Source organism: Oncorhynchus gorbuscha, linkage group LG02, assembly GCF_021184085.1.
Source record: "Oncorhynchus gorbuscha isolate QuinsamMale2020 ecotype Even-year linkage group LG02, OgorEven_v1.0, whole genome shotgun sequence".
Classification (NCBI taxonomy): Eukaryota; Metazoa; Chordata; class Actinopteri; order Salmoniformes; family Salmonidae; genus Oncorhynchus; species Oncorhynchus gorbuscha.
The window spans coordinates 22,613,177-22,637,387 of NC_060174.1; the positions used below are offsets into that span (position 1 = coordinate 22,613,177).

Here is a 24,211-nt window from a genome sequence, read left to right on the forward strand (position 1 = left end):
ACATTATCATCCATACATTCTATTGTTTTCTGAGGGGTGACCAAATCAATAACTCCGGGGTACTCCAGGGTTCAACACTGGGTCTCTTTACATTTCTCCCCCACATGGACTCACATTCTGCATATCATCGGAATAGTTACTGAGTTCGAGTCCTATTCTCAGCTAAAAGGGTCAATTGAGAGTTTAGTAGTGAGAACTGATCCCGAATCAAATGGGAGGACGCTGATCAATGTCTAATCTTTGATCAATATTCTGCCTTACGGGCTTCCTTATTAAAGTGGTATATCAAGGATTTATTCACTGCTGTATGCCGTGTACCTGGTGGGTAGAGAAGGGCAGCAAGTGGGAGGGTTTGATTATCTGCATCTATCATCATGGAGAAAAGGGGCGAGGGATAGATCTCTACAGTCCTTTGCTATTATCTTCACCATCAACATGGAGGTGCAACCAAGGCTATGCATCTGCTGGCTGGAGGTTGGCACAGTTGTTATTTATTGCATTCTAATCAGATAGCAAAAGCATCAGGCTCTGATAAAACGTCGGAGATAAAAGAACAACCAGATATTTGGTCAAAGTAGATTATTAGTAATTGATAAAGGACTCCGAACTTCATAGTATTACACAGCACTTTAGCACTTAATGATAAAATTAAACAAATTGCTTCTTCCTCTTAAGTGTTACTCTACTATACCCCCACCCACAGGTATTAGCTCCAAAAAATGATTGTCCATAATTTAGCAGACCTCGTTACAAGATCACTATATCAACACACATGACCAATTCCAAAACAGCCATTTCCAAAATGTCCCAGCTTTGCTGCTTTTGCCCTGTAAATAACATCCATCCAGGGACTGTGTTGCAGCATTAGCCTGACATATTCTGAGCAGTAATGCCTTGACATACAGTAGCTTTGTCCTTTCAAGTGCACGTCTTTCAGGCATTTCCGCATCACCGAGTCATGCTGTTCTGTTCTGAGCAGCCTTCCTTCCCCAATCTGAGTGTGTGCTTCAGAACCTGCCGATGTAACTGCAGGCGTCAGAGAGCTTGCTGTACATGTTCCACTTGCTTACTGCTCTTATCTCTCTCCAATCTGTCACTCCTTTTCTCTTCTCTACTCCCTCTCATCCTCAGCCTGACTGACAGATAGGGAGATCTCATCTGTCTGTTCTTTCAGCCCTGGGAGCTTCTCTCTCTCTCCTCTCTGTCTCTTCTATCGTTCTCCCTAATGGCAAAATGAGCCAGCAGATATACTAACTAACATATTGCCATTCTATATGATGGGTGAATTGATACTTTATTAATGTACTTTCTAGCTTTTCAATAATGTAACTGTTATCTGATTACCTTAAGAGACAGACTCTCGTACAAAATACAAAGTACATTTCACTCAATACTCAAAACGGAATATTCTTCAATAAGGATTTGAACACCCACACGGACGACTGGGTCTACTCATTTTGTATTTTTATTTATTACCTAAAAAAGAAAAATGTTCTATCACAAGTCACACTGAAATGTATTGCTTAAGAAAAAAATATATTGATATATTTTTTGTTTTTTTTGGGAAACATGATTTCCGTTATATTCCATCAAATAGGACATAGGAATTAGTCATTGCTATGTCCCAACCACCTTGTCCCACTTATACAAATGCACAAAGAAATACATCATTCACAGTTACCGTTTTGGTTTCATAAATTAATACAGTCACACATGTGCTACACCGGTCTATAGCTAGAACATTGTAAATTGTATTCTTGACTCTTGTCATTATTTTCAATGGTTGGCTACAAGAAATAACAGGCAACTTAAATGACGTGATCAGAACTCCACCAACAAACTGTTTTAAATGCCCTCCCCATCCCCACTTTTGTCCCATCTCATCCCATGTCATCTTTTAATATATTTATTTTATTTTTTATTTTATTTTTATTTCACACATAAGTGAGGCACACACAGAGTATATTTCATACATGTATACAAAATTCTATTAAATTTAGGGGGGGGGGGGGAGTAATTTGTCCTTTGAAATGTCTTATCCAAGGAGACAGGAAGTGCATGTCATCTCACGTCCTCAGAGGACACCTGCCAAGTCAGTCAGGCCACTTTGTTGCCATAGTTGCACATTGCAGTCAAAACCTCCACGTCGGGTACTTTGTTTTGTCAATGTGTTGATTTTCAGCTTGTTGGTGAGCAGGACAGAGGGGAGGATTTGGACAAAGTAGACCAACAAACATGGCAACACAATGGAGAGAAAATGGGAAAACCGATTGAGGAACAAACACATCAATATTAATTCACTCAACGTGCTTACCCCTAAACTACAGCTCTCATGTGGTTACAGATTCTTCTATGAATTCATTCATTAATCAAAGGAAATCATTTGTTCATCGTATATTTGACACACTCTGCAAGGGCAACGTTTAAGGCACAGAAGCCTTGACATAAGACTCCACCCTTTAAAAGCACAAACAAAGATGCCCGAATCCTCAGTGACAATAGCGTTGTGACAAAATACAGGTAAAGAAAGAAACCGTGTCCCCCCAGTCCACACCTGTCTTGTTTAGTGAAAGATAAGGCCACTTAAAAAAAGAAGAGGTTCACCAAACAAGGTAATCTCTCACTGCAAACTCTGAGTGCAATCATGGTAGGGTGGTCAGACATGGTGTGTTTCTCCATACAGGTTTTGGTTCGGGGATGTGTACAATGGTCCAAAGGGTCTCCCTGTTAGTCCTAAACATGCACTGTGTTGAACACTATGTTATTAAGTAGGCTGAGGGGGGTTATAGTTGGCTGCTGCCAGGGTACTGGTCTCTGTGTTGAGGAGATTGGTGTTGGTTGAACTAGCGTTCAGGGAGGAAAGTCAGTTGCTCTTTGCTCATGATCATCACGGTCCAGGGAATGTTCAGTCCAGGGTAAGATATGAGTCCAGTCTTCTGTTTTGGTTTGCTTTGAGAATACTTGGAGCAGAACACTGCTGTTGTTTTTCAGAACATAAAAACCTAACCAACAAAAGCAGCTGATCATTATTCATGCATGTTTTACCTCCTCTTCAAAGCACCCATTTCTCCTCTATTTGTTTTCTTCCAACAACAAAAATATCAGGATAATTCACACTTTTTGCATGCAAAGAAAAGTTACTCTTTTCCCTGTCTATCAAAGTCCCATGTAGCAGCAAATCTCTTAGAAAGTCTGTCAAAGGCCTAATCTGATATGTGAGGGAATCCACTGGTGGAGGCACTAGTTGATGAAAGTGGAGACAGGTTCCCTGCTTGGGATCTCTTAGCTTTCTTCCACCTCTCCTTTCCAATAGTAGAAAGTAGCTTGACGTAATCACATTTTTCTAACAAGGGCATTGGTTAAAGTGTGATGTAGGTTGAAAAAGGAATATATGGGACATTACCTACATCATCTCAATGGTAAGGAATGGAGAGAATCGTCTGTACCGAGCCTCCATGGTTTGGGTGACAAAAGGGATGAATCAGCCATCGTAATGAATATACACAAATGTCACACACACACACACATTTGTGATCCCCACCTATAAGTGAAATAGGTCTGTAAGACACAAGTTGGATTCAATAGGATTTTTTCTCCATTATTTGTTTGTGGCAATATGACCCTAATGAGTGAATGAGCTGATGAATGATTGGATGAATACGTTTGTTAGTTATCAATTTCATGAATGGCTTGACCCAAGCAAAACTGGACTAATGTTTTTTTTAAACAGCAGATGAAAAGTTACAGATTTCTTTCCAAATACATTTTTAAATCATGATTTTAAAATCCTCTAAAGCACTCCATTAATATTATCTTTGTTTATTAATGAATGAATTCCTATTAATATCCTACTGTATGTCACTGAGGTTGCCTTTCATGTAAGTCTGAACTTTAGTCAAATGCCCATTTCCCATGAGTCATTGCTCCTCGCATCCTACTTCCTGCACACTCTGACCTGCTGTTCCAAAATCATGAAAAATTGGCAAATCAACGACTACTTTTGAAACTGTCGATGAAAACCTGAATGCTTTGTGAACAATGCTACATAGTTCTTTAGAAAAAAACAAACAAACAATACATTTCAAATTAAAATAAAAAGATAACCCTATAAGAAAAAAGTGAACTCTTGTCGGTGAAGTGGAGACCTAGAATGCCCATTAGAGTAGGCCAGGGATGGCTCTGGGGCCAGCGGTTATCTGTCTGTCCTGGGTAGTTACACCACGGCCCCAGCCACCATCACTCCAGCTCACAAGTCCAGTGTGGATCTCTCTCCAGAGTTCTGCTTGAGAAAAATACATGGGAAAAAAAACCCACACCAAAACACCACCACCATCCAAGTCTGCTATGCTCAGTTCTGTTTTTTTTCTCTTCTCATAGGCAGTACGTATTTGCAGTCTATATGCATAACTGTAGTCTCGTAAGTCCAGACATATCCGTTCCCAGTCTAAATGTCAAACACCTGTTTCTGTTTATTTCTAATGGTAGGAGGCTGTGGGGGACATGACAAGATGAAAGTCAGCAGTGAGCCTTTTGGTGTGACAGTTGGTTGTCCCACCGAGAGAAGACCATTACCAACTTTCTTCCCTCTTTTTTTTTTCATGCTCCACACTCGGCTCCAGCCTGTTTTCCACACCTCCGAAACCATCCCCAACTTCCTCTCGCTTAATCCCAGAGTCTGGCTGTCCATTATCCAGCCAATCGGTAACCTCGTCTTTATCATTACGCCATGACGAACTCTGACTTCATGTCGGCCTTGACGTCGGGCTTCCACACAGAGTCGTCGAAGTCGAGGTCCATGGATCCCTCGCTGGACACACTGCTGTTGCTGTTGCTGCGTCCCGCCTTGCGGTTGGGCAGCCAGTGGTAGGGTGCTCTGGAGTCCCGCCTTGCCTTCCTGCGCAGGCGCTTCTGCTGCATCAGGAGCTGCAGGCGCTCCACCTTGCAGCGAGTTGCACGGTTCTCTGTCTGACGCACACGGTCACCTGGAGGAGGGAGGAAAGGAAAGCAGAAGGTCAATGAACAAACCAAACCAGCTTTTTTCAAACAGTCATACTTTTCCATTACCCTGCTTTGCAAGATGTATAAAGTACAGTAAATAAATAAAGCATTGGTAGGAGAGGTTGTATATGTGATGGAGGGGAGAGGTAACAGAGAGCTCTGTTCAGTGTGCATCCAGTGTTATCTAAGGCCAGGCAGAGGAGAACTCAGACTGGAGTGATGACTATGCTGCGACTCAGACAGAGACAACTGGTTAGTGTCTGGATTGTGTAGTGAAATGCCCCACTGTATTACATTAGCCCTGTGTCCTTCTTCACAACCCCCTTTAACCCTGTTTGGGAGAAAATGACTGGGACAGAAGTATCCTTGAAATCTCACAATCACAGAGAGAACACACTCACTCATTCTTGCACAGACACACACACTACACACCCTCTAATTTCTGCCTATCATATGCAGACACATAACTACGACTGGCAATCCAATTAAGTGCCATCGTAAGAGCGGTTTGACTAAGTCCATTTCTAGCTGTTGATATGCTTATATGAGAGGCTGATCTCCAAGGAGAGGCCTTTGGTTCCATTGTGAATGGCTGCCCACACCACACCACACAACCCAACCTTCATTTCATTTAGAAATATATTCAGGAGCTGGGGAGGAAGGCAAGCACAATCTATTAGTTCCATTAGTATCTGTCTCGGAATGAAAGAATGGCCTAGAATGTCAATAACCCAAAGCCCTCTCTCTCGAAAACACACAAACACGGACAAACACATAAAGCGCATGCACACACACGCACGCACACGAACACACAAGTGTGTACACACTAACACACAAACACACACAGCAGCCGCAGCAGCAGTAGCTTTTAACATGGATCGATGGCAAATGAAAAAGACCTATTGATTAAACCTTAGCTCTAGTGCAGCCATCCATCTCCAGCCGAGGACACTGCTATTGGCTTTCAATAGAAAATGCAAGCGAATGGAAATTGTAAGCGAAGAGAGCTTGGCTTCTTCTTTATGGCTGCAGCATCCTACTCCCAGCTCATTGATCCATCACCCTCCCACTGCCTCCCCTTACCCCTCTACCTCCAGCCCACCACCCCCCTTCATGGGCCAGTCTCCCCAGACAGGGCTAGGTGGGGTGGAAGGGAGGGGCGCGGGCAGTGGAATACCACCCCACGGGTGATGGGGAATGGGGGAGGCGAGGGTAAGGGATCAGATGTAGCTGGCAGTTTTTCACAATCAATTGTGCCCTCTCTCCTCCTCCTCCTCCTCTTCCCCCATCGGAATGAATTCCTGACTCTGTGTGGGCTTAATTTACCTCTTCCCTTCATTTGCTTATCGGATTGAGCAGAGCGATTCACTGGCTATAAATATTCACTACACCTGGCAATGCATGCTAACTAACTCTCAGACCTGCTGGTGCTTCAGAAAGAATAGAGCTGAATGAAGGAGCACTGAATTAAATAGTACAAGGTCTATTTTGCACAAGTTATTGTACGTTTTCCTCACTAGATAAGACTGTGTGTCTACATGAGGTCCTATGCCACAGGACTATATTTCTTGCCTGGTTTATATTATAGGGGGTAACTAGTGGGTTATTGTGTGTTAGGGGCATTGTTCAGCTGCCTGCATGTGAAGGCTATACATTCTGCCAGGGGCTTTGTTCCCCCTGCACCCCTCCTCTCCCCCCCTCCTCTCCTTCCCTCTCCTCGGCTAAGTCCCTTCAATTACACAGAAAAGAAACCCCACCACATGCCCTCTACTTTCTCTCTCTTTTGCACTCTCTCTCTCAGAGAGAAAAGGGATTTCTCTCCTCTCCAGCTGCCCTTTATTTATCTCTCTCCCTCCTCTCTCCCTCGCTCTATTCTAAAGCCACAGACAAACGTGGGGTTGTCTCCTGCACCTCAAAGCTGGTCAGGCGTGGGTCACATAGCTCAAGCCCTGCTTAATGAGGAGTGACTGGCGCCTGGGGCGCGGACTCCTTATAGAACACACACAGGAGGGAGGGAGGGAGGATGATAGAGGTGGATGGGGGCAGGGAGAAAGAACACAAAGGCATAACGCAATCACTAGCAGGGTGAAACCCTCCACATCTTCCTTATTGTTGGTTTCTCTATGGCCTGACAAACACGGCTCTCTGACGCACTCAGCACCGAGGAGGAGGAAGTAATAACACATATTTTCTTGGAAGCCACCACAGGCAAATATTAGGCAAGGGACCGGTCAGGAGCAGAGAGAACAAGGAACATACAACAGAGGGCATTCCCTCCCTCTTTTTCTTCCTCCTTCCCTCTCTTTCTCTCTGGTTATGCAACCTTCCTGCACCCTGTGCTGCTCCTCCATCAGCACTGTATCGTCTCTACCCGTCCCCCCTTGGAGCGAAGCTGTGTGTGTGTGTGTCCTCAGTACACACTTTCACAGGCCCAGTAAAAGCCTACAGTGACTAAAGGCATTGACAGGATTGCACCACATTCACAGAGCTGTAGCTGACTGAGCTATGAGGACAAAACCCTCTCCAGCGCCCCCCTGCTGTCCAGCTGCTCAGGGCAGGCCACAGAGGACCACGTACAACATGGTGCAGGGACAGAGGAGCACAGCAGAATAAACCACATGGGAGGGGTGTGGGTGGTAGTAGGGGTAGTATGGAGGGAGGGGGGGAGGTAGAGACTAACCTAAAAGCCCCTGCGGAATCCCAGAACTACACCCAGCCAAAAAACACTCTGCACCCTCTACTGTTTCCGAGAATGACTGCATACAGTTCATAAACACACAGGCTACTTTACACACAGCACTGCATGCAGGTTGGGGGTGGGGTATCCCAGCTGGGCTGTGGCAGTAGCAACTGACCACCATGTTGCAAGGCAGAGAGAGACCGAGACAGAGAGAGACCGAGACAGAGAGACAGAGAGAGACCGAGACAGAGAGACCGAGAGAAGAAAAGAGAGGCTATGTGCACACTGCCCACAAAATGGAGGTGGAAACTGAGATGCACTTCCTAACCTCCTGCCAAATGCATGACCATATTAGAGACATATTTCCCTCAGATTACACAGATCCATAAATAATTAGAAAACAACCCCAATTTTGATCAACTCCCATATCTATTGACAAATACAGAGGAGATTAAAGGAGCTTCTCCTCCTATCGTTTCCTTATAGATTCCGCTTCATTAACAGTTGTCCAAGTGTTGTTGATTGTTTGTTTGCCTTCATAATTCTTGTGATCTCATGGAAGGAGAGTGTTGTTTGCCGAGCATCAGGGTCCAGTTTTTCAAAAGCTATCTGGATTTCACCTACCCAATAGGATTACATGCATAGAAATATAATTCATAGAATGGGAAAATCATTGACTTGAATGGGGACACCTGTTCTATTCATTTTATTTCTGATAGCTGAAATCCGAAAAGATCTCTTTTAAAAAACTGGGCAACAGGGGATCAGGTAGAGGGTGTGAAGGCTCAAACTGCAGCAAAAATAGCCTGGGTTTAAATACAGGAAGAACCTTGCTTTTTACAGTCTTGTAGTAAATCCCACCAAGATCTACAGGAGCTGAATGGGACCGGATCCTTGCATCCTCCATTTGTATCCAGTGGTGGAGCCCCACCTATTCTAGATTCACACAATTCCCATTTATTCCCCAATAATAACCTGACACTCTTAGGCCTACTACTCTGAGGAAAGCCAAAGTAATTTTCCAAAACATGACAGAGCCAACTCTCCGCGGCTTTGCCTTTCCCCCTGTGCTCCTCTACTCTCCTAGTCATCCATACATCACTGCAGCTACAGGCCCATCCTCCAACACAGACACATGTCATTCCTGGTTGGCTTGGGCCCTGAGTACAGCCCAGAGGGTGAACACAGGCCTGGAGTACACATAGCCCTGCTTTTGTCCTGCCATCCATCCTAGCCATCCGGAGCAGAGAGGAAGAGGTAGAGGAAACCCAGAGGAAAAGGGCCAAACTGAGGGAGTCAGACCAGTCAAAAGGAGCGAACGTCCCTGTTTTGACAGGCGTTGAAAGGGCATCGACAGCCCTGCAGGGGCACGAGCTCTTAAATGACTTTTAGAAGCAATTAACATTCACTTCTTTTTTCTCCCTCTCTCGTCGTTAGACAATGAAAGGGCACCTGACGCGGTTGGTTAGCTGGCACTGTTATAGGTCGAGGCTGATAGGTCAGGGATGGGGTTAGACGGCTCGGTTACTGTTGCTCATCAACGTGTGTGTGTTTCACTGGCCGAGTAGCTGCTTACATGCTCGCTGACAGCTGGCGATGCTGGTCAATGAATTATGCATAGTGCCCTGGTGCCCTAGCTTGGTGGGTCAACCATGCAGAAGCACGACAGACAGAGTGAGCAGGGTGAGGGATCAGGGCACCTGGTCAGGTCGACACTGATACCCACACACACACGTCAGAAACAAGGAGAGGAGACAAACATAGTCCAGAGTTGAAGAGAGGACTGAGACAGACATTAAATAATAGGGGAGAACCTGGCAAAGAGCTTCCACAGTAGAACAGAGCTAGCAGTTCAGAATTAGCCATGTTTGCCACTGCCTCGCGTTAGCATTGTCGACTACAGAGCGTTAACATTTCAACATAGATTTGTCTTCCAGTAGAATGCACCGACTGCAAAGGCCATTCGCTCTGGGCTGGATTAAACAAGCTGGGAGAGGAATTCTCTCTCTCTCTCTCTCTCTCTCTCTCTCTCTCTCTCTCTCTCTCTCTCTCTCTCTCTCTCTCTCTCTCTCTCTCTCTCTCTCTCTCTCTCTCTCTCTCTCTCTCTCTCTCTCTCTCTCTCTCTCTCTCTCTCTCTCTCTCTCTCTCTCTCTCTCTCTCTCTCTCTCTCTCTCTCTCTCTCTCTCTCTCTCTCTCTCTCTCTCTCTCTCTCTCTCTCTCTCTCTCTCTCTCTCTCTCTCTCTCTCTCTCTCTCTCTCTCTCTCTCTCTCTCTCTCTCTCTCTCTCTCTCTCTCTCTCTCTCTCTCTCTCTCTCTCTCTCTCTCTCTCTCTCTCTCTCTCTCTCTCTCTCTCTCTCTCTCCAGCTCCACCCTGCCTCCCTCAGCCAGAGCTAGACTAACCTGACCTGACAGATAGTGAGGATATGGGAGGGTGGAACTATATTTTGTTTCCCTTTTTCCCCTATCTGTTGAACCAAGCAGCTGCAGAGGGGTGGGTCTTAAAACCAGGTCTAATCATGAGGCATGGAGGGCTACCTCACTCCATCTTTTCCTCCCTATTTTTCTCTTTCCTTCTCTCCTTCTCTCTCCCTTCTTCTCTGCCTTACAACGGCTGAGCCTGGTTCCCTGCATGGAGCCTGGGTCACAGCAGACAGACAAAGGACTGGGCCGGGCAGCAGGCTAGGGGTCCCACTGAGCACAGGAATTCATCTAACAATTAGCCTAACACCCCCTTCTAAAGTCCTCCCCTCAGAACCTAGCCACAGGCCCTGCCTCTGGCCCTGAGCCTAACAAAGACCTGCATGCAGCAGTCACCACCACCAAAATCTGCCATGTTGCCACCCCACAACCAAAATCAGACTTTTCTAGCTAATTAGCTAGACTAGCTTTTCCAGCTATCTCTGGATCGACCGAAGCTCTTTATTCAAAGCCCTCTTCTATCCTCCCGTCTCTGCACATTAACTTGCAGTGGAAAGGGTAAAGGCTCTCTGGAGATAGCAGAGCTATGTGACATTTTCAAGAGGCTGTCTTAACCTGAGGTAACGTAACACAGACATTAAACGTCTGAGAAGGTACTAAGCAGTAAGCACAGGTTATTCCTGTCGTCCAATGGAAGCAGGCTTCTACGAAGAGTTAAGCTGTGAAGTCTTTCACCAGGTGTCGGCTGATAAGACCGTCGTCTCAGGGTTTTACCGGAGCACTTAGTCATCTGCCTTCGAAAATGTTCCTCACCAAGAATTCCGAAGTCACGAAGCTAAACAGACAGACAGCTTCTGTCCGTACAGAAAAGCCCCAGCTCATTAATTGATAAGCAAGTGGATTCAGCCGGTCGCCAGTCTTACTACAAAGGCATTTATTTAGCCCTTTGTTTTTTTCAGTGAAAGTACAAATGAATCTGTGGGCAGTTAGCAGAGGCCGGATATAAACAACAATCTTATGAAAGGAGGTTTAATGTGTGTTGTATTTTCTTCCTCCCACTGCCCTACAAACACAATGTGCATTCTTTTAGCACTCCATTTTTTTTAGCATAAATCTATCTATTTAAAGTCCGAGTGAACACAAGCCGCCATTGATGGTGTCCTGGGCTGGACGAGACCAGAGAGAGATGTATTTTACAGATGAGGCTAGTTTTGGACAGCGACTGAGGAAGCAGTGGGACGGCCAATTCACGGGAGAGACGGGGGGGGGGAGTGGGACAAAGAAGGAGAGAAAAAGCATGGGATGACGGCTGAGTGGAGGAGTGGGAGAGGGGTAGTGGTGAGGGAAGGGGTCTTCCTGGGTTAAGAAAATAAGCATGTATTATTCAACTGTGCAGAACTTTTTTAAAGGGCTCACTGGGTACTGCAGATTTCCCTGGATGTTCGGTGAACTTTCGGTCCGTGCTTCGATTAAGTGATCCATTCTATCGCAATGCCAAGTTACAATACAAGTGCTGATGTCAGTCCTTGTCTACCATGGAATTCATGTTTTTCTTTCAAACAAAGAGACCACATAAAACTTTAATCAGAGTCATTCAGAGATCCTCCTCCACTATCCATCTCTATTCAACATGCAACAAGAGCAGACTCATGGAAGAACAGTTCAATTTCCTCTGGTACATTTTAAACAAGCAGAGCGTGGACAATGCGCTTCAGCACTAAGACTAACTGACACATGCCTGTGAATGTTATCAGTAGATCTGGATCTGTCCTAGCCTCTGTGTGGAGGGCAGTAATCCCCAGTCCGGCCCTCCGAGGGGTAAACCTATCCCCTCTGCCCAGAGACAAAGACAAGTCTTCTGCTGCGGCTGGGTCTGCCTGACAACTGAGCCTGATGGAACAGCCCTACAGGAGCATCTCCTTCCCCCTGTACTCCTCTCCTCCCTCTTCCAACCCCCGCAACAACCTCTCTGCCAACCTCTGTATTCCCTTTCTTTCTCTTTCCTTTTCAGCAAGGTTCTGAAAAGTCCTTCTGAGAGTTGAAAGAAAAAGCTTGTTTATCATAATTGTGTTGATCAGAACTGGCATCTGATCCAAGTGTCTTATCGAGTCCAGCAAAACATGTGGGTATAATAAGTTGAACAGCATTTGAACAGAAACACAACTGCAGAAACAAAGCCGTTGATGAATCCTCTTATGGGCTCTACAACAGACCAGCGGCTCATCTAAATTCCTTAACAAGCTCTTGACTAGAGTCCTTTCAATCACTCTCATCCACAACAACAACATCTGTTGCTCTGCTGCAACGGGGCTCAAAGACAGTGAAGGGCCTTTTGTGTGTGTGTGATGTTATCAATGCTCACCAGGGGGCTTGCACATGCGGATCTGGCTCTGGCACTGCACCAGCGGGTGGAGGGGGGATGAGATGGGGTTTCTGGCGGGCACCGAGGTAGCTTTGGCAGAGATGCCCGCGATGCCAGCGGTGGTGGCTGGGGGCGAAGGAGGGGGTGAGGGAGGCGTGGAGGCGGGGGAGGGCGAGCCACACTGCGTCTGGTAGCGGAGCTGGGTGAGGGAGGGAGGCACGCCCTGGTAGTGGCGCGTGGCACTCAGGAGGTCGTTGAGGATCTGCAGGATGGTGCCGATGTCTCGCCTGGGCCGCCCAGTGCTGTCCTGACAGTTAGGATGCAAAGTGCCTGAGGGAGGGTAGGAGACAGAGACAGAGACAGAGAGAAAAACGAGAGAGAGAGAGATGGAGAGAGTGTTACAAACCACTACAACTCCCCTCAGCTCCAATCTAACCACAGATGACACCCCCACCCAGTAGGACACAGCAGTAATCTGAGCTATGTTCTATGCCATAGACATAGAGTTAAAGCCTTAGTGTAATGGTATTGGCCCTCACTCACCTGAAAAAGTCCCTGAGAAGACCCCAGGAGCGTGGTTGACAAAGCTTTCGATGATGGCACCTGGTTTACGGGAGGAGGAGGAGGAGTGCACTGAACCACTAGTGCCGTTGCTGGGGCTCTTAGCCTGTAGAGGAGAGGAAAGGAGACATCAGTCTAACGTTAGAGATAAACCTTCAACAAACCAACACTCTCCCTGCAGTGAGTGATAGGAAATATACTGCCACTGGACAGCAGTTTTTAGTAGTTGCATTATGACCATGAGATGCATGTATGTAATACATGGTCATGTAAGACACACATAGAACATGCTACTGAAATAGAACAGTTTATCAAAATCCATGAAGTGACAGTGACTTGAAGCTGGTGTTGTAACATCTATGTTATAATTAAGCAATAATGCCAGAGGTGCGGTATATATATATATATATGTATATTTTCTTTTTTTTTGGGGGGGGGCAATATACCAGGGCTAAGGGCCGCTCTTATGCACGACGCAATGTCACAAACCCCTGAGGTGCCTTATTGCTATTATAAACTGGTTACCAACGGAATTAAAGCAGTGCAACTAAACATTTTGTCATGCCCGTGGTATATGGTCTGATATACCATGCCTTTCAGCCAATCAGAATTCAGGCCTCAAACCACCCAGTTTATAACAGCCATGTTGTAACAGCGAGTGATGTTGTAAGTAACCCTAATGTAAACCATGTCGTTCCTCGTATAGGGACACATAAGACTCAGAAGAAACTGAGTCCAGGGAGCTCCATTCACTGTCCCTGACAACAGACCTATCCGTTACCTGCCCTGCTCGGCTTTGTGAACTGAAAGTGAAAACCTACAGGAGGAAGAGGGGGAGCGAAAAGGGGAGAGGTAGGGGGACATTTCAGAGTGGAGAAGTTTATTTCATTGTTCTATGTGGCCTCTAAACTTCACCAACCCATATTTGGTTTGTTTCTGAAAACTCAGAGTTGACTTCAGGCGAAGAGAGAGAGAAGAAAATAACAACCAAGTTGGTGGAAATCAACTGTCAATAAAAGAGTGACAGATAGCTCCTAGCTCCAGGCTGCAGTGAGAGAGGCTTGCTGACCAGCAAGACGGCTAATGATCAACAAGACAACAACCTACACAGACTAACTCATTAACTCCTCTCCCTCTTTCTTCCCTCTCTTTCTTTCATCCTTTCATCTCTCCTGGTCTCTGGCGAGGTAATAATGGTGTGTGCTGTGTCCTGGCCCGCCTTTGAGTAAGTGTGGTATGCACTGAGTAAGACAGTGTTATAAAGCAGTAGGTAGGTTGATTGATTGGTGGAGGTCTTACCTCAGGACAGGGGGCTGCAGTGGGGGTGCTCTGGGGTTCGGAAGCGGGGCTGGGTCGACCCGGAGAGGGATGGTGGGAGCGACTAAACAGACTGCCGGGCAGCTGGGAGGGACGAGGAGCAGGAGGAGGAGTGCTGCAGTGACTTGAGGGGGCGGAAGAGGAAGACTGGTACATGGGAGGAGAGGGCTGTTGTGAGGGGGCAGGGGGGGAAGGCCGCTGTGCTGGTAGAGGGGAAGGGCACTGGGTGGGCCTGGGACTGGTTAGGATGGGGGCGAGAGTGGAGGTGAGAGTGGTGGTGGTGGGGGGGTGGGGGCGCGAGGGTGATGCCCGCTGCTGAACCCTCCAGAAGCGCCTGTGGACTGTCCCATGGTGCCCTCTGTACCCCCGCGGGCGATGAGCTGCCTGTGCTGTAAGTGCTGCCCTCCAGACTGCTGGGCAGCCAACTGCAGCTGGACAAACATCATATGATCACCTACTCGCAGCGCCAGGGTCAGAGGAGAGCGGCCGGACAGGAAGTCACTGACCTAGAGACAGGAAGAGGAGAGAGTTAAGCTACCTAGTTCATGGACTATAGACTACAAAAACTCAGTATATATTGAATGCTTATGCAACATACATTAAATGCATACTAACTACATGTTTAATATACCAGAAATAGGTAGGTCTATACACATCAAGAGAAGGTCTGTTAGCTCTACATCATTGTTTTCCAGGCTTGGGGCTTTGTTAATGAGTTTAACAAAAGCACATGTATGGATGTGAAAGCAGAAAGACAGAAGAGTGCATTGAGCTGCATTGAATTGCCCCAGCAGAGAGGCTGGTATGCCACACTATCCCACCCTGTAATCAATCACTGCCCTGGACACTGAAACACTGGGTTATTAACATTTGCTGGGGGGGGTTGAAAGGAGCTATTAGAACACACACACACATCTAAACACACACAATCAAGCATGCACACTGGTCCACCCACTCCTGTTTCAAATGCCCCTATAGTCCAGAGTCTGAACTTCGTTCCCAGGCATACAGAGGCCACCCTTCTGTTTGGCCCCCGGCCTGAAAAATCAGAACTTCGATACAGGATGCAGCGTAGACCCACTCGTCCCACAGCCTCACACACTCATAATACCCGATTGTTTGGTGGTCTGCAGCAGGTCTTGAAGGGCTGCCCATTTTAGGAGTACGAGAATGGGCCCCGGAGCCAAGAATGGAGGCCCTGACCCACTCACTCCAGGCCACACCACAGAGAGCGTTGTCACGACTTGGCCGTAGGAAACATTAGCGCCACACTGCTCCTACAATCTCCCTGTTGTCTCACCCTTCCAGGGACCTTGTTACTGCTCTGGTAAAGGGAGAGCATTGACGGGTCAGAGAGTTCATCTCCCCCAGGACACTGAGGTAATGACGTCTCAGGCTCTCCCCAAATAGGAACAGGAGTACAAGAGGCTCTCAGCACTAACACAATGTGATGCTTATTTTCTGTAAGACTTCAACTTCAAGAGGGTGGGAGGAGAGAGAGAAAGACAGAGAGTGGGGAGAGAGAGAGAGAGACAGAGAGGGAGGAGAGACAGAGACAGGAGAGAGACAGAGACAGAGAGACGGGAGAGAGAGAGAGACAGACAGAGACAGAGAGACGGGAGAGAGAGAGAGACAGACAGAGACAGAGAGACGGGAGAGAGAGAGAGACAGACAGAGACAGAGAGACGGGAGAGAGAGAGAGACAGACAGAGACAGACAGACAGAGACAGAGAGACGAGACAGACAGACAGAGACAGAGAGACGGGAGAGAGAGAGAGACAGACAGAGACAGACAGACAGAGACAGAGAGACGAGACAGACAGACAGAGACAGAGAGACGGGAGAGACAGAGAGGGAGGAGAGAGACAGAGACAGAGAGGGAGGAGAGAGAGAGAGACAGAGACAGAGAGGGAGGAGAGAGAGAGAGAGAGAGAGACAGAGAGGGAGGAGAGAGAGAGAGACAGAGACAGAGAGGGAGGAGAGAGAGAGAGAGACAGAGACAGAGAGGGAGGAGAGAGAGAGAGACAGAGAGGGAGGAGAGAGAGAGAGAGACAGAGAGGGAGGAGAGAGAGAGAGACAGAGAGGGAGGAGAGAGAGAGAGACAGAGAGGGAGGAGAGAGAGAGAGACAGAGAGGGAGGAGAGAGAGAGAGACAGAGAGGGAGGAGAGAGAGAGAGACAGAGAGGGAGGAGAGAGAGAGAGACAGAGAGAGAGAGGAGAGGGAGGAGAGACAGAGAGAGACAGAGAGGGAGGAGAGACAGAGAGAGACAGAGAGGGAGGAGAGAGAGAGAGACAGAGAGGGAGGAGAGAGAGAGAGACAGAGAGGGAGGAGAGAGCGAGAGACAGAGAGGGAGGAGAGAGAGAGAGACAGAGAGGGAGGAGAGAGCGAGAGACAGAGAGGGAGGAGAGAGCGAGAGACAGAGAGTGGGGAGAGAGCGAGAGAGTGGGGAGAGAGCGAGAGAGACAGCAGAGTGGGGAGAGAGCGAGAGAGACAGCGAGTGGGGAGAGAGCGAGAGAGACAGCGAGTGGGGAGAGAGCGAGAGAGACAGCGAGTGGGGAGAGAGCGAGAGAGACAGCGAGTGGGGAGAGAGCGAGAGAGACAGCGAGTGGGGAGAGAGCGAGAGAGACAGCGAGTGGGGAGAGAGCGACAGAGAGAGAAAGATGACAAAGTTGAGAGAGAGCACATAGAACAGAGAGAGCGCTCCCTCCAGACCCATATGCCTTTGGAGGGTGCTTGTGTGTGTTGACCTGTTGTTAACCCTCTGAATCACCAGGCTCTGCCCTCCATCATTTTCCTTTCTTCAGCTTATTTATTTTTCTATCGACCGCCGGCTTTCTGCAGCCACGGTGACCTTTGCACATTGCTTATTGACACACTTCGGAGGAGAGGAGCAAATGAGGGGGAGGGGGAGGGACGACGTCACCCAACACAACACCTCTGTCTCCCCAGCATCTCACAATGAGCCAACACATAGGAATATAAATGTAGGATTGTTCACTAGTCCTAATCACATGCCATGTTAATATAGTGGGTGGGTGTTTCTCAATATGCATACTACTGTGCTCCACACTCTCATGCTCCGAGTGCATTCTCCGAGGCCAGATGACAATTCTTTGTGGGTAATTAGCTAGCTAACAACTCTTTGTGGCTATCTGGCTAGCTAACAGTAGAAGCTAGCCAGATAGCCCTAATGACTTACGATGGGCTTGTGATCTACGCACACTACAGTGAGAATTGTAAGCAGGTAAACAGGCCAAAATGAACACAGCATGTATTTATTGACGTATCAACATACAGTGGGGCAAAAAAGTATTTAGTCAGCCACCAATGGTGCAAGTTCTCCCACTTAAAAAGATGAGAGAGGCCTGTAATTTTCTTCATAGGTACACTTCAACTATGACAGAAAAAAAAATAAGAAAAAAATCCAGAAAATCACATTGTAGGATTTTTAATGAATTTATTTGCAAATTATGGTGGAAAATAAGTATTTGGTCACCTACAAACAAGCAAGATTTCTGGCTCTCACTGTCATGTTTTGTCATATATTGTCTTGTCCTTGTGCTTTCCCTTCTGTTCGTTTCCCCCTGCTGGTCTTATTAGGTTTGTTCCCTCTTTCTATCCCTCTCTCTCGACCTCCCTCTCTCTCTTCTCTCTATCGTTTCGTTCCTGCTCCCAGCTGTTCCTCATTCTCCTAACTCACTCATTTACTCTTTTCACACCTGTCCCCTATTTTGCCCTCTGATTAGAGCCCCTATTTCTCCCCTTGTTTTCCGCTTCTGTCCTTGTCGGATCCTTGCATGATGTTCGCTGTTCTGTGTCCTGGTCTCGCCCTGTCGTGTTTTGTCTTCTTCAGATGCTGCGTGTGAGCAGGTGTCTTAGTCTGCTACGGTCGGTGCCTTCCCTAAGCAACCTGCAGTCTATGGTCGAGTCTCCAGTCAGTCCTCGCTACTACGAGTGGATTTAAGTTTTTCCTGTTTTGTTTTCTCCTTGTTATATCCAGGATTATTACTTTTGTCTTATACTGGAATAAAGACTCTGTTTTCGTTAAGTCGCTTTTGGGTCCTCATTCACCAGCATAACACTCACAGACCTGTAACTTCTTCTTTAAGAGGCTCCTCTGTCCTCCACTTGTTACCTGTATTTATGGCACCGGTTTGACCTTGTTATCAGTATAAAAGACACCTGTCCACAACCTCAAACAGCCACACTCCAAACTCCACTATGGCCAAGACCAAAGAGCTGTCAAAGGACACCAGAAACAAAATTGTAGACCTGCACCAGGCTGGGAAGACTGAATCTGCAATAGGTAAGCAGCTTGGTTTGAAGAAATCAACTGCGGGAGCAATTATTAGGAAATGGAAGACATGCAAGACCACTGATAATCTCCCTCGATCTGGGGCTCCACGCAAGATCTCACCCAGTGGGGTCAAAATGATCACAAGAACGGTGAGCAAAAATCCCAGAACCACATGGGGGGACCTAGTGAATGACCTGCAGAGAGCTGGGATCAAAGTAACAAAGCCTACCATCAGTAACACACTACGCCGCCAGGGACTCAAATCCTGCAGTGCCAGACGTGTCCCCCTGCTTAAGCCAGTGCATGCCCAGGCATGTCTGAAGTTTGCTAGAGAGCATTTGGATGATCCCAAAGAAGATTGGGAGAATGTCATGTGGTCAGATGAAACCAAAATAGAACTTTTTGGTAAAAACTCAACTCGTCGTGTTTGGAGGACAAAGAATGCTGAGTTGCATCCAAAGAACACCATAACTACTGTGAAGCATGAGGGTGGAAACATCATGCTTATGGGCTGTTTTTCTGCAAAGGGACCAGGACGACTGATGTGTGTAAAGGAAAGAATGAATGGGGCCATGTATCGTGAGATTTTGAGTGAAAACCTCCATCAGCAAGGGCATTGAAGATCAAACGTGGCTGGGTTTTTCAGCATGACAATGATCCCAAACACACCGCCCGGGCAACGAAGGAGTGGCTTCGTAAGAAGCATTTCAAGGTCATGGAGTGGCCTAGCCAGTCTCCAGATCTCAACATCATAGAAAATCTTTGGAGGGAGTTGAAAGTCCATGTTGCCCAGCAACAGCCCCAAAACATCACTGCTCTAGAGGAGATCTGCATGGAGGAATGGGCCAAAATACCAGCAACAGTGTGTGAAAACCTTGTGAAGACTTACAGAAAACATTTGACCTCTGTTATATACCCTTTGTTGGCAATGACAAAGTATTGAGATAAACTTTTGTTATTGACCAAATACTTATTTTCCACCATAATTTGCAAATAAATTCATTAAAAATTCTACAATGTGGATTTCTGGATTTTTTTCTTCTCATTTTGTCTGTCATAGTTGAAGTGTACCTATGATGAAAATTACAGGCCTCTCTCGTCTTTTTAAGTCGGAGAACTTGCACAATTGGTGGCTGACTAAATACTTTTTCGCCCCACTGTAAATGATGTAGTCAGGCAACATATGAGACGTGAATAGGCAAAATTTGATTCCGAAGTTAGTGTATTTTCTCTCGCTTCAGCTAAAATAATAGCCGCCACTGATAGCAAGAAATGTTGCATCAATGCATGCTTCAAAATATGTACAAACGGAGTACGCATTTGAGAGGTGCCCTCCATGCTCCATTTCGCATACTTTGATTTAGACTCATACTCCCACCCTCTCGGGCTCCAATTTGCGTGCTCAGAGCATGGTAGTACGCATTTTGAAAACACCCAGGGACTGACTATGATGGTGATGATGACTAATGAAACATAATGGTGCTGTTCTTAGTAAGGGCGGGAATGGGAAAGCAGAGGACAAGCACGAGGTGAGATGGCTCCAGTAAACTCCTCACACAAAGGTCATCTGTGAGTCAACCAAGGGGGACAGGGAGAAAAGAGAGAGGGAGGCAGGCGAGGAGAGGGGGATGGAACAGAAGGAGGGGTAGTGGATTGTATCCCTGACTGACAGCTGTCAGCAGAATGAGTAGGCAGTTTGCAAAACCCATCACACACACACACACACACCCCTTGAGGGAGTCACAGCGCTGTGTTTGATCTGGGTGGAGAAGAGAGAGGGGGATGACACATCAGCCGTGGCTTTGCTGAGAGAGAGGAGAGAGAATGAGCGAGACAGAGAGGAAGAGCAAGGCATTCCATCTCCCTTTAAAGACTAGTGTGGATTATTCAACAAACACCAAGCTGTGATTCAAGATGTGTTTATACTGAGCTCCCAACTCCACATGGCAAACCTCAACTTAGTCCGTCATATATGCAAGCTCTGCCTCGTTCTCTCTCTTTACATCCCTCACTTCCTTGGTACATTTGTCACTCATGACCCTGGCATCTCAGTCGTTGACTCATAAAGCCAAGTCTGATTCTGTTTTCACCCAAACCCCACGAACGAGTGTGTCACACACACAAACACACGCGCACACACACACACACACCGCCCACCACAATGTTCCCATTGGGTAATAACTGAAAAGGCCACGAGCCCACATAAACAAAAGCATCAAGCGACTTAAGCAATGGCTCCATAACTCTCAGCCTGCCCTTTAAACCGCTCACTCTCAGGTCTTTGTGGTCCATGCCTTATTTTCCCACCAGAAATAAATGAGAAACCCAAATAAGACCCTGGGCTCGGAATTCCAGCCTGGGTCTGATCAGTCATTCCGCAACCGCATCTCAGATTGAAAGGGGAAGACAGGACGGGAAACGGGACTGGTTGCAGCTCTGAGCCCCGGGGTTGAGCCGGGGGTGGAGCCAGGGGTGGAGCCGGGGGTGGAGCCAGAGGCTGTGGACTGGAACACCTGAAATAGATCAGTATTCGGAGAGATGGGAGGTAACACTAACAGTTAACAGCCAGTGGGTACATGTTGCAGGAGAGTTGGTTCAAACGATCATGTAAAAACTTCCATGTCTCAGATAGCGTATCACTACCAAGAAAACCTGTCCGTACACGCCTTTCTGCTCTCCTGAGACAAGTCAGTATTACATTGATGTCAGGAACAAAAACATATAGGACTTCTAGAACAAAGCAGACAAAGAGCCTCTCAGAGTCTGAGCCTTTAACCTCCTCGGTGTCTTTACAAATTCCTAAGTCCTAGGAAGACAGTCGCTCCTGTCAGTCAGGACAGCTCCAGTAGAAGAGAATGACAGTGAGCTAGGGCCCCAGTTTTGTTATGTTTAGACAGAAAGGAATGGCCTCCTCATTGTTCCTATTGTCCTGACGCAGCGAGAATGGTATGCAGAGCGAAGAGCGAGGACAAACCAGTTGTCCATTTGTCTGACAAAAAGTGTACTCTGATCGGTACATTTCAGACAGTGCTGTGATAAGTCAATGATAGCCTATCAGCTAATTGGGTGTTTGAGAAGGAACAATAGCACTATATGAACAACACCCAGTTCTCTGTTCAGTTCAACCTGACCTCCCACCATCTTGCTCTATCTGCCATTTTGTTTTGTTGTTGGGAGAGTAGCAACTGGGTGGCATTTTGTGTAGCTGTATTAGCAGGCTTTGGTTGCTACGCAGAGAAGGGAGAATATGATAAGCAGAGACCGGGGAGGAGGGATGGATGGGGGGATGAGGGAGAAAGAGAGGATGTAGAAGGGGGGTGGGGGTGTCAGAGAGGTGATGATGAAATATTCAGAGAGTGTGCTTCTGGATGCTTTTGTCTTTTCTTCCTCCACCTCTGGGGCTGACCGGTTTAGTTATTGGGGTCCCTGTGGTTCAAGGAACTCATTTGCAGGAGTTTGTCCTTTGCACACTAAGTGTACTGAGAGACAGGCAGAGAGAAGTGTGTGTGGGGGGAGGGGAGGGGGGGGTGGGAACAGGACTGAGCTGACATTCATGAACAACTGAGCAGAGTTTGCGTCAGAGACCAGAGAGGACAGGGATCTGTGGGAGGGTTCAAGCGAAGGAATCACCCTTCTCCTTCAGCTGCATTACGGCTGAGAAGCTCATGGTCAACCTATCAAACAGCAATGTGAAGGAGGGAAGGGGAGAGGTGAAATTCTGAAGCCAGTTTATCAACTCACCTATCGACCTAGATGTGTTGATCAAACTGGGAAACAATTGATACACTGTTTGTGCAGATTAGCGCTGGGTTAAGAAGCAATAACATGATTCTCAAAAGATAAGAAAAAAAATCTATGGCACCTGCACCATGCCCCAAATCCTAAAAGCAGGCCCCATCTTCAAAAGACCCCATCATTGGAGAGATAGACGTCTGTAATAGTGCCTGATAGGAAACAGAAAGCAAAGAGGGCGAATGAGAAACAGAAAGACAGCTGGCCATCAGTGAATTTGATGAGCTGGGTGAAAAAAAAGAGACAGAATGGCATAATGATCAGGTTCCTGGGTTCAGCCCTCCACCCCCACTCAATCCCTCCAGCCCTCTACATTGCCTGTTTCCAGTCAACCACAATGGCTTTGAAGGTTCTAAGGCAACAGACGGTTCTAAGGCAACAGACGCAATCCACTTAAAAACTGAGTCTATTCGCTCGCCTTGCTGTATCACAGCACCTGCTGCTATTGCGAATGGGTCCGTCTCTCATACACACTCTCTCCATTCTCTGGGCGGTCAAAGATGGTGCAACACCAATGCACAAGGCCTATGATTCCAACTGATGAATACATTCTGACCTAGTCTCTGTGATAAGAGGAGGAGACAGAGAGAGAACGAGGGCCAGGCTTCACCACATGCTGGCTCTACAACAGGACAGAGAAATGAAAGGAGTGCAGATGAATAAAACAACATTTGGAGTAGATGGAAACCTCATTCCTTATTTTTCCACAGCGCTGAGATGTGGTAGCCAATAGGGTTTGGGTGTATTCTTTGCACACAAGGAGATGGGCTATCTGGGCTATCTAACAAGATATTCATGGCCTCGACCGCCTCCCAGACACTAGCCCAATCAGTCACGATCACCAAGCTGCAGGAGCACTTGAAGCACAAAGGTGGCCAGCCGATGAAAAACAATGATCGTCACAACATAATACACACACACACACAACAGTATATTTTCACTGGACACACGCTCAAGAGCTCTTTCGCTCTTACTGTCTCCCACATACAGGAACACACACACACACAAAAAAAATGCACACACACAATAGGACAAAGAAAATATCAGCAAATCCATCTCCCCATTTCTCAAGCACACGTTGATACCCCTCCTCTATGTGCCTGTCTGAATCACAAAGAGATTACACAGGTGCAGAAACACTCCACCAGCTTATTCATGCCTTGTCAGGCGAGGATTTATAGGGAACAGAAACAAATAGTCCCTCTTTTCACTATTGTCTTTCAATCAGTCAATATACAATTAGATTCATACATTCAGCTCCGAATTAATAGCCTTCATTTACGAGGAGAAATGACAATTTAAAGGGCAAGACTACAGCCTAAATATTAAAAAAGTTGATTTGAAGTAGGAAGAGAACAGGCTGGTTTTATAGATGGGCTGATGCTCTCATATTGACATGGTGACTCAATCATTTTTCAATTCCATCCACTCCCGAATCCTCAATACAATTAAAGAACAATGATTTCCAGTGGTGTCTGACTGGCTGGTTAACTAGCATCTTGATAAGGTGAGTATTGGGCAGGGGTCTGGAAAAATAAACATATTGACCAATTGCATTGAGCAGTATCGTACACACACAGGCCCAAACAGACACATACACATGTGCACGCACACACGCACGAGCACATCACACACATTTTATGATGTACTTCTAATATCTTGTCTAGAAAAGAAGAGTAAAATATGACTATAACATGAATGGACCATATAGTTAATAGAGCTGTGACAAGACAAGGCCTTATCAGACAGAGCAACCTGCGATAGCAACGCTCCACCACCAACACACA

General features: G+C 46.8%; 1 protein-coding gene across 1 annotated transcript in view; it reads right to left on the reverse strand.

Moving 5' to 3' along the window:
• Positions 1 to 1,447: 1,447 nt before the first annotated feature.
• LOC123999309 (midnolin-like) overlaps positions 1,448 to 24,211 on the reverse strand; it is a 31,423-nt gene continuing 8,659 nt past the window's right edge. The window contains 5 exon segments of the mRNA XM_046304931.1: positions 1,448 to 4,982; positions 12,458 to 12,787; positions 13,001 to 13,124; positions 14,318 to 14,646; positions 14,649 to 14,841. Of these exon segments, the coding sequence (XP_046160887.1) occupies positions 4,720 to 4,982; positions 12,458 to 12,787; positions 13,001 to 13,124; positions 14,318 to 14,646; positions 14,649 to 14,841 (1,239 nt within the window). The 3' untranslated portion in view covers positions 1,448 to 4,719.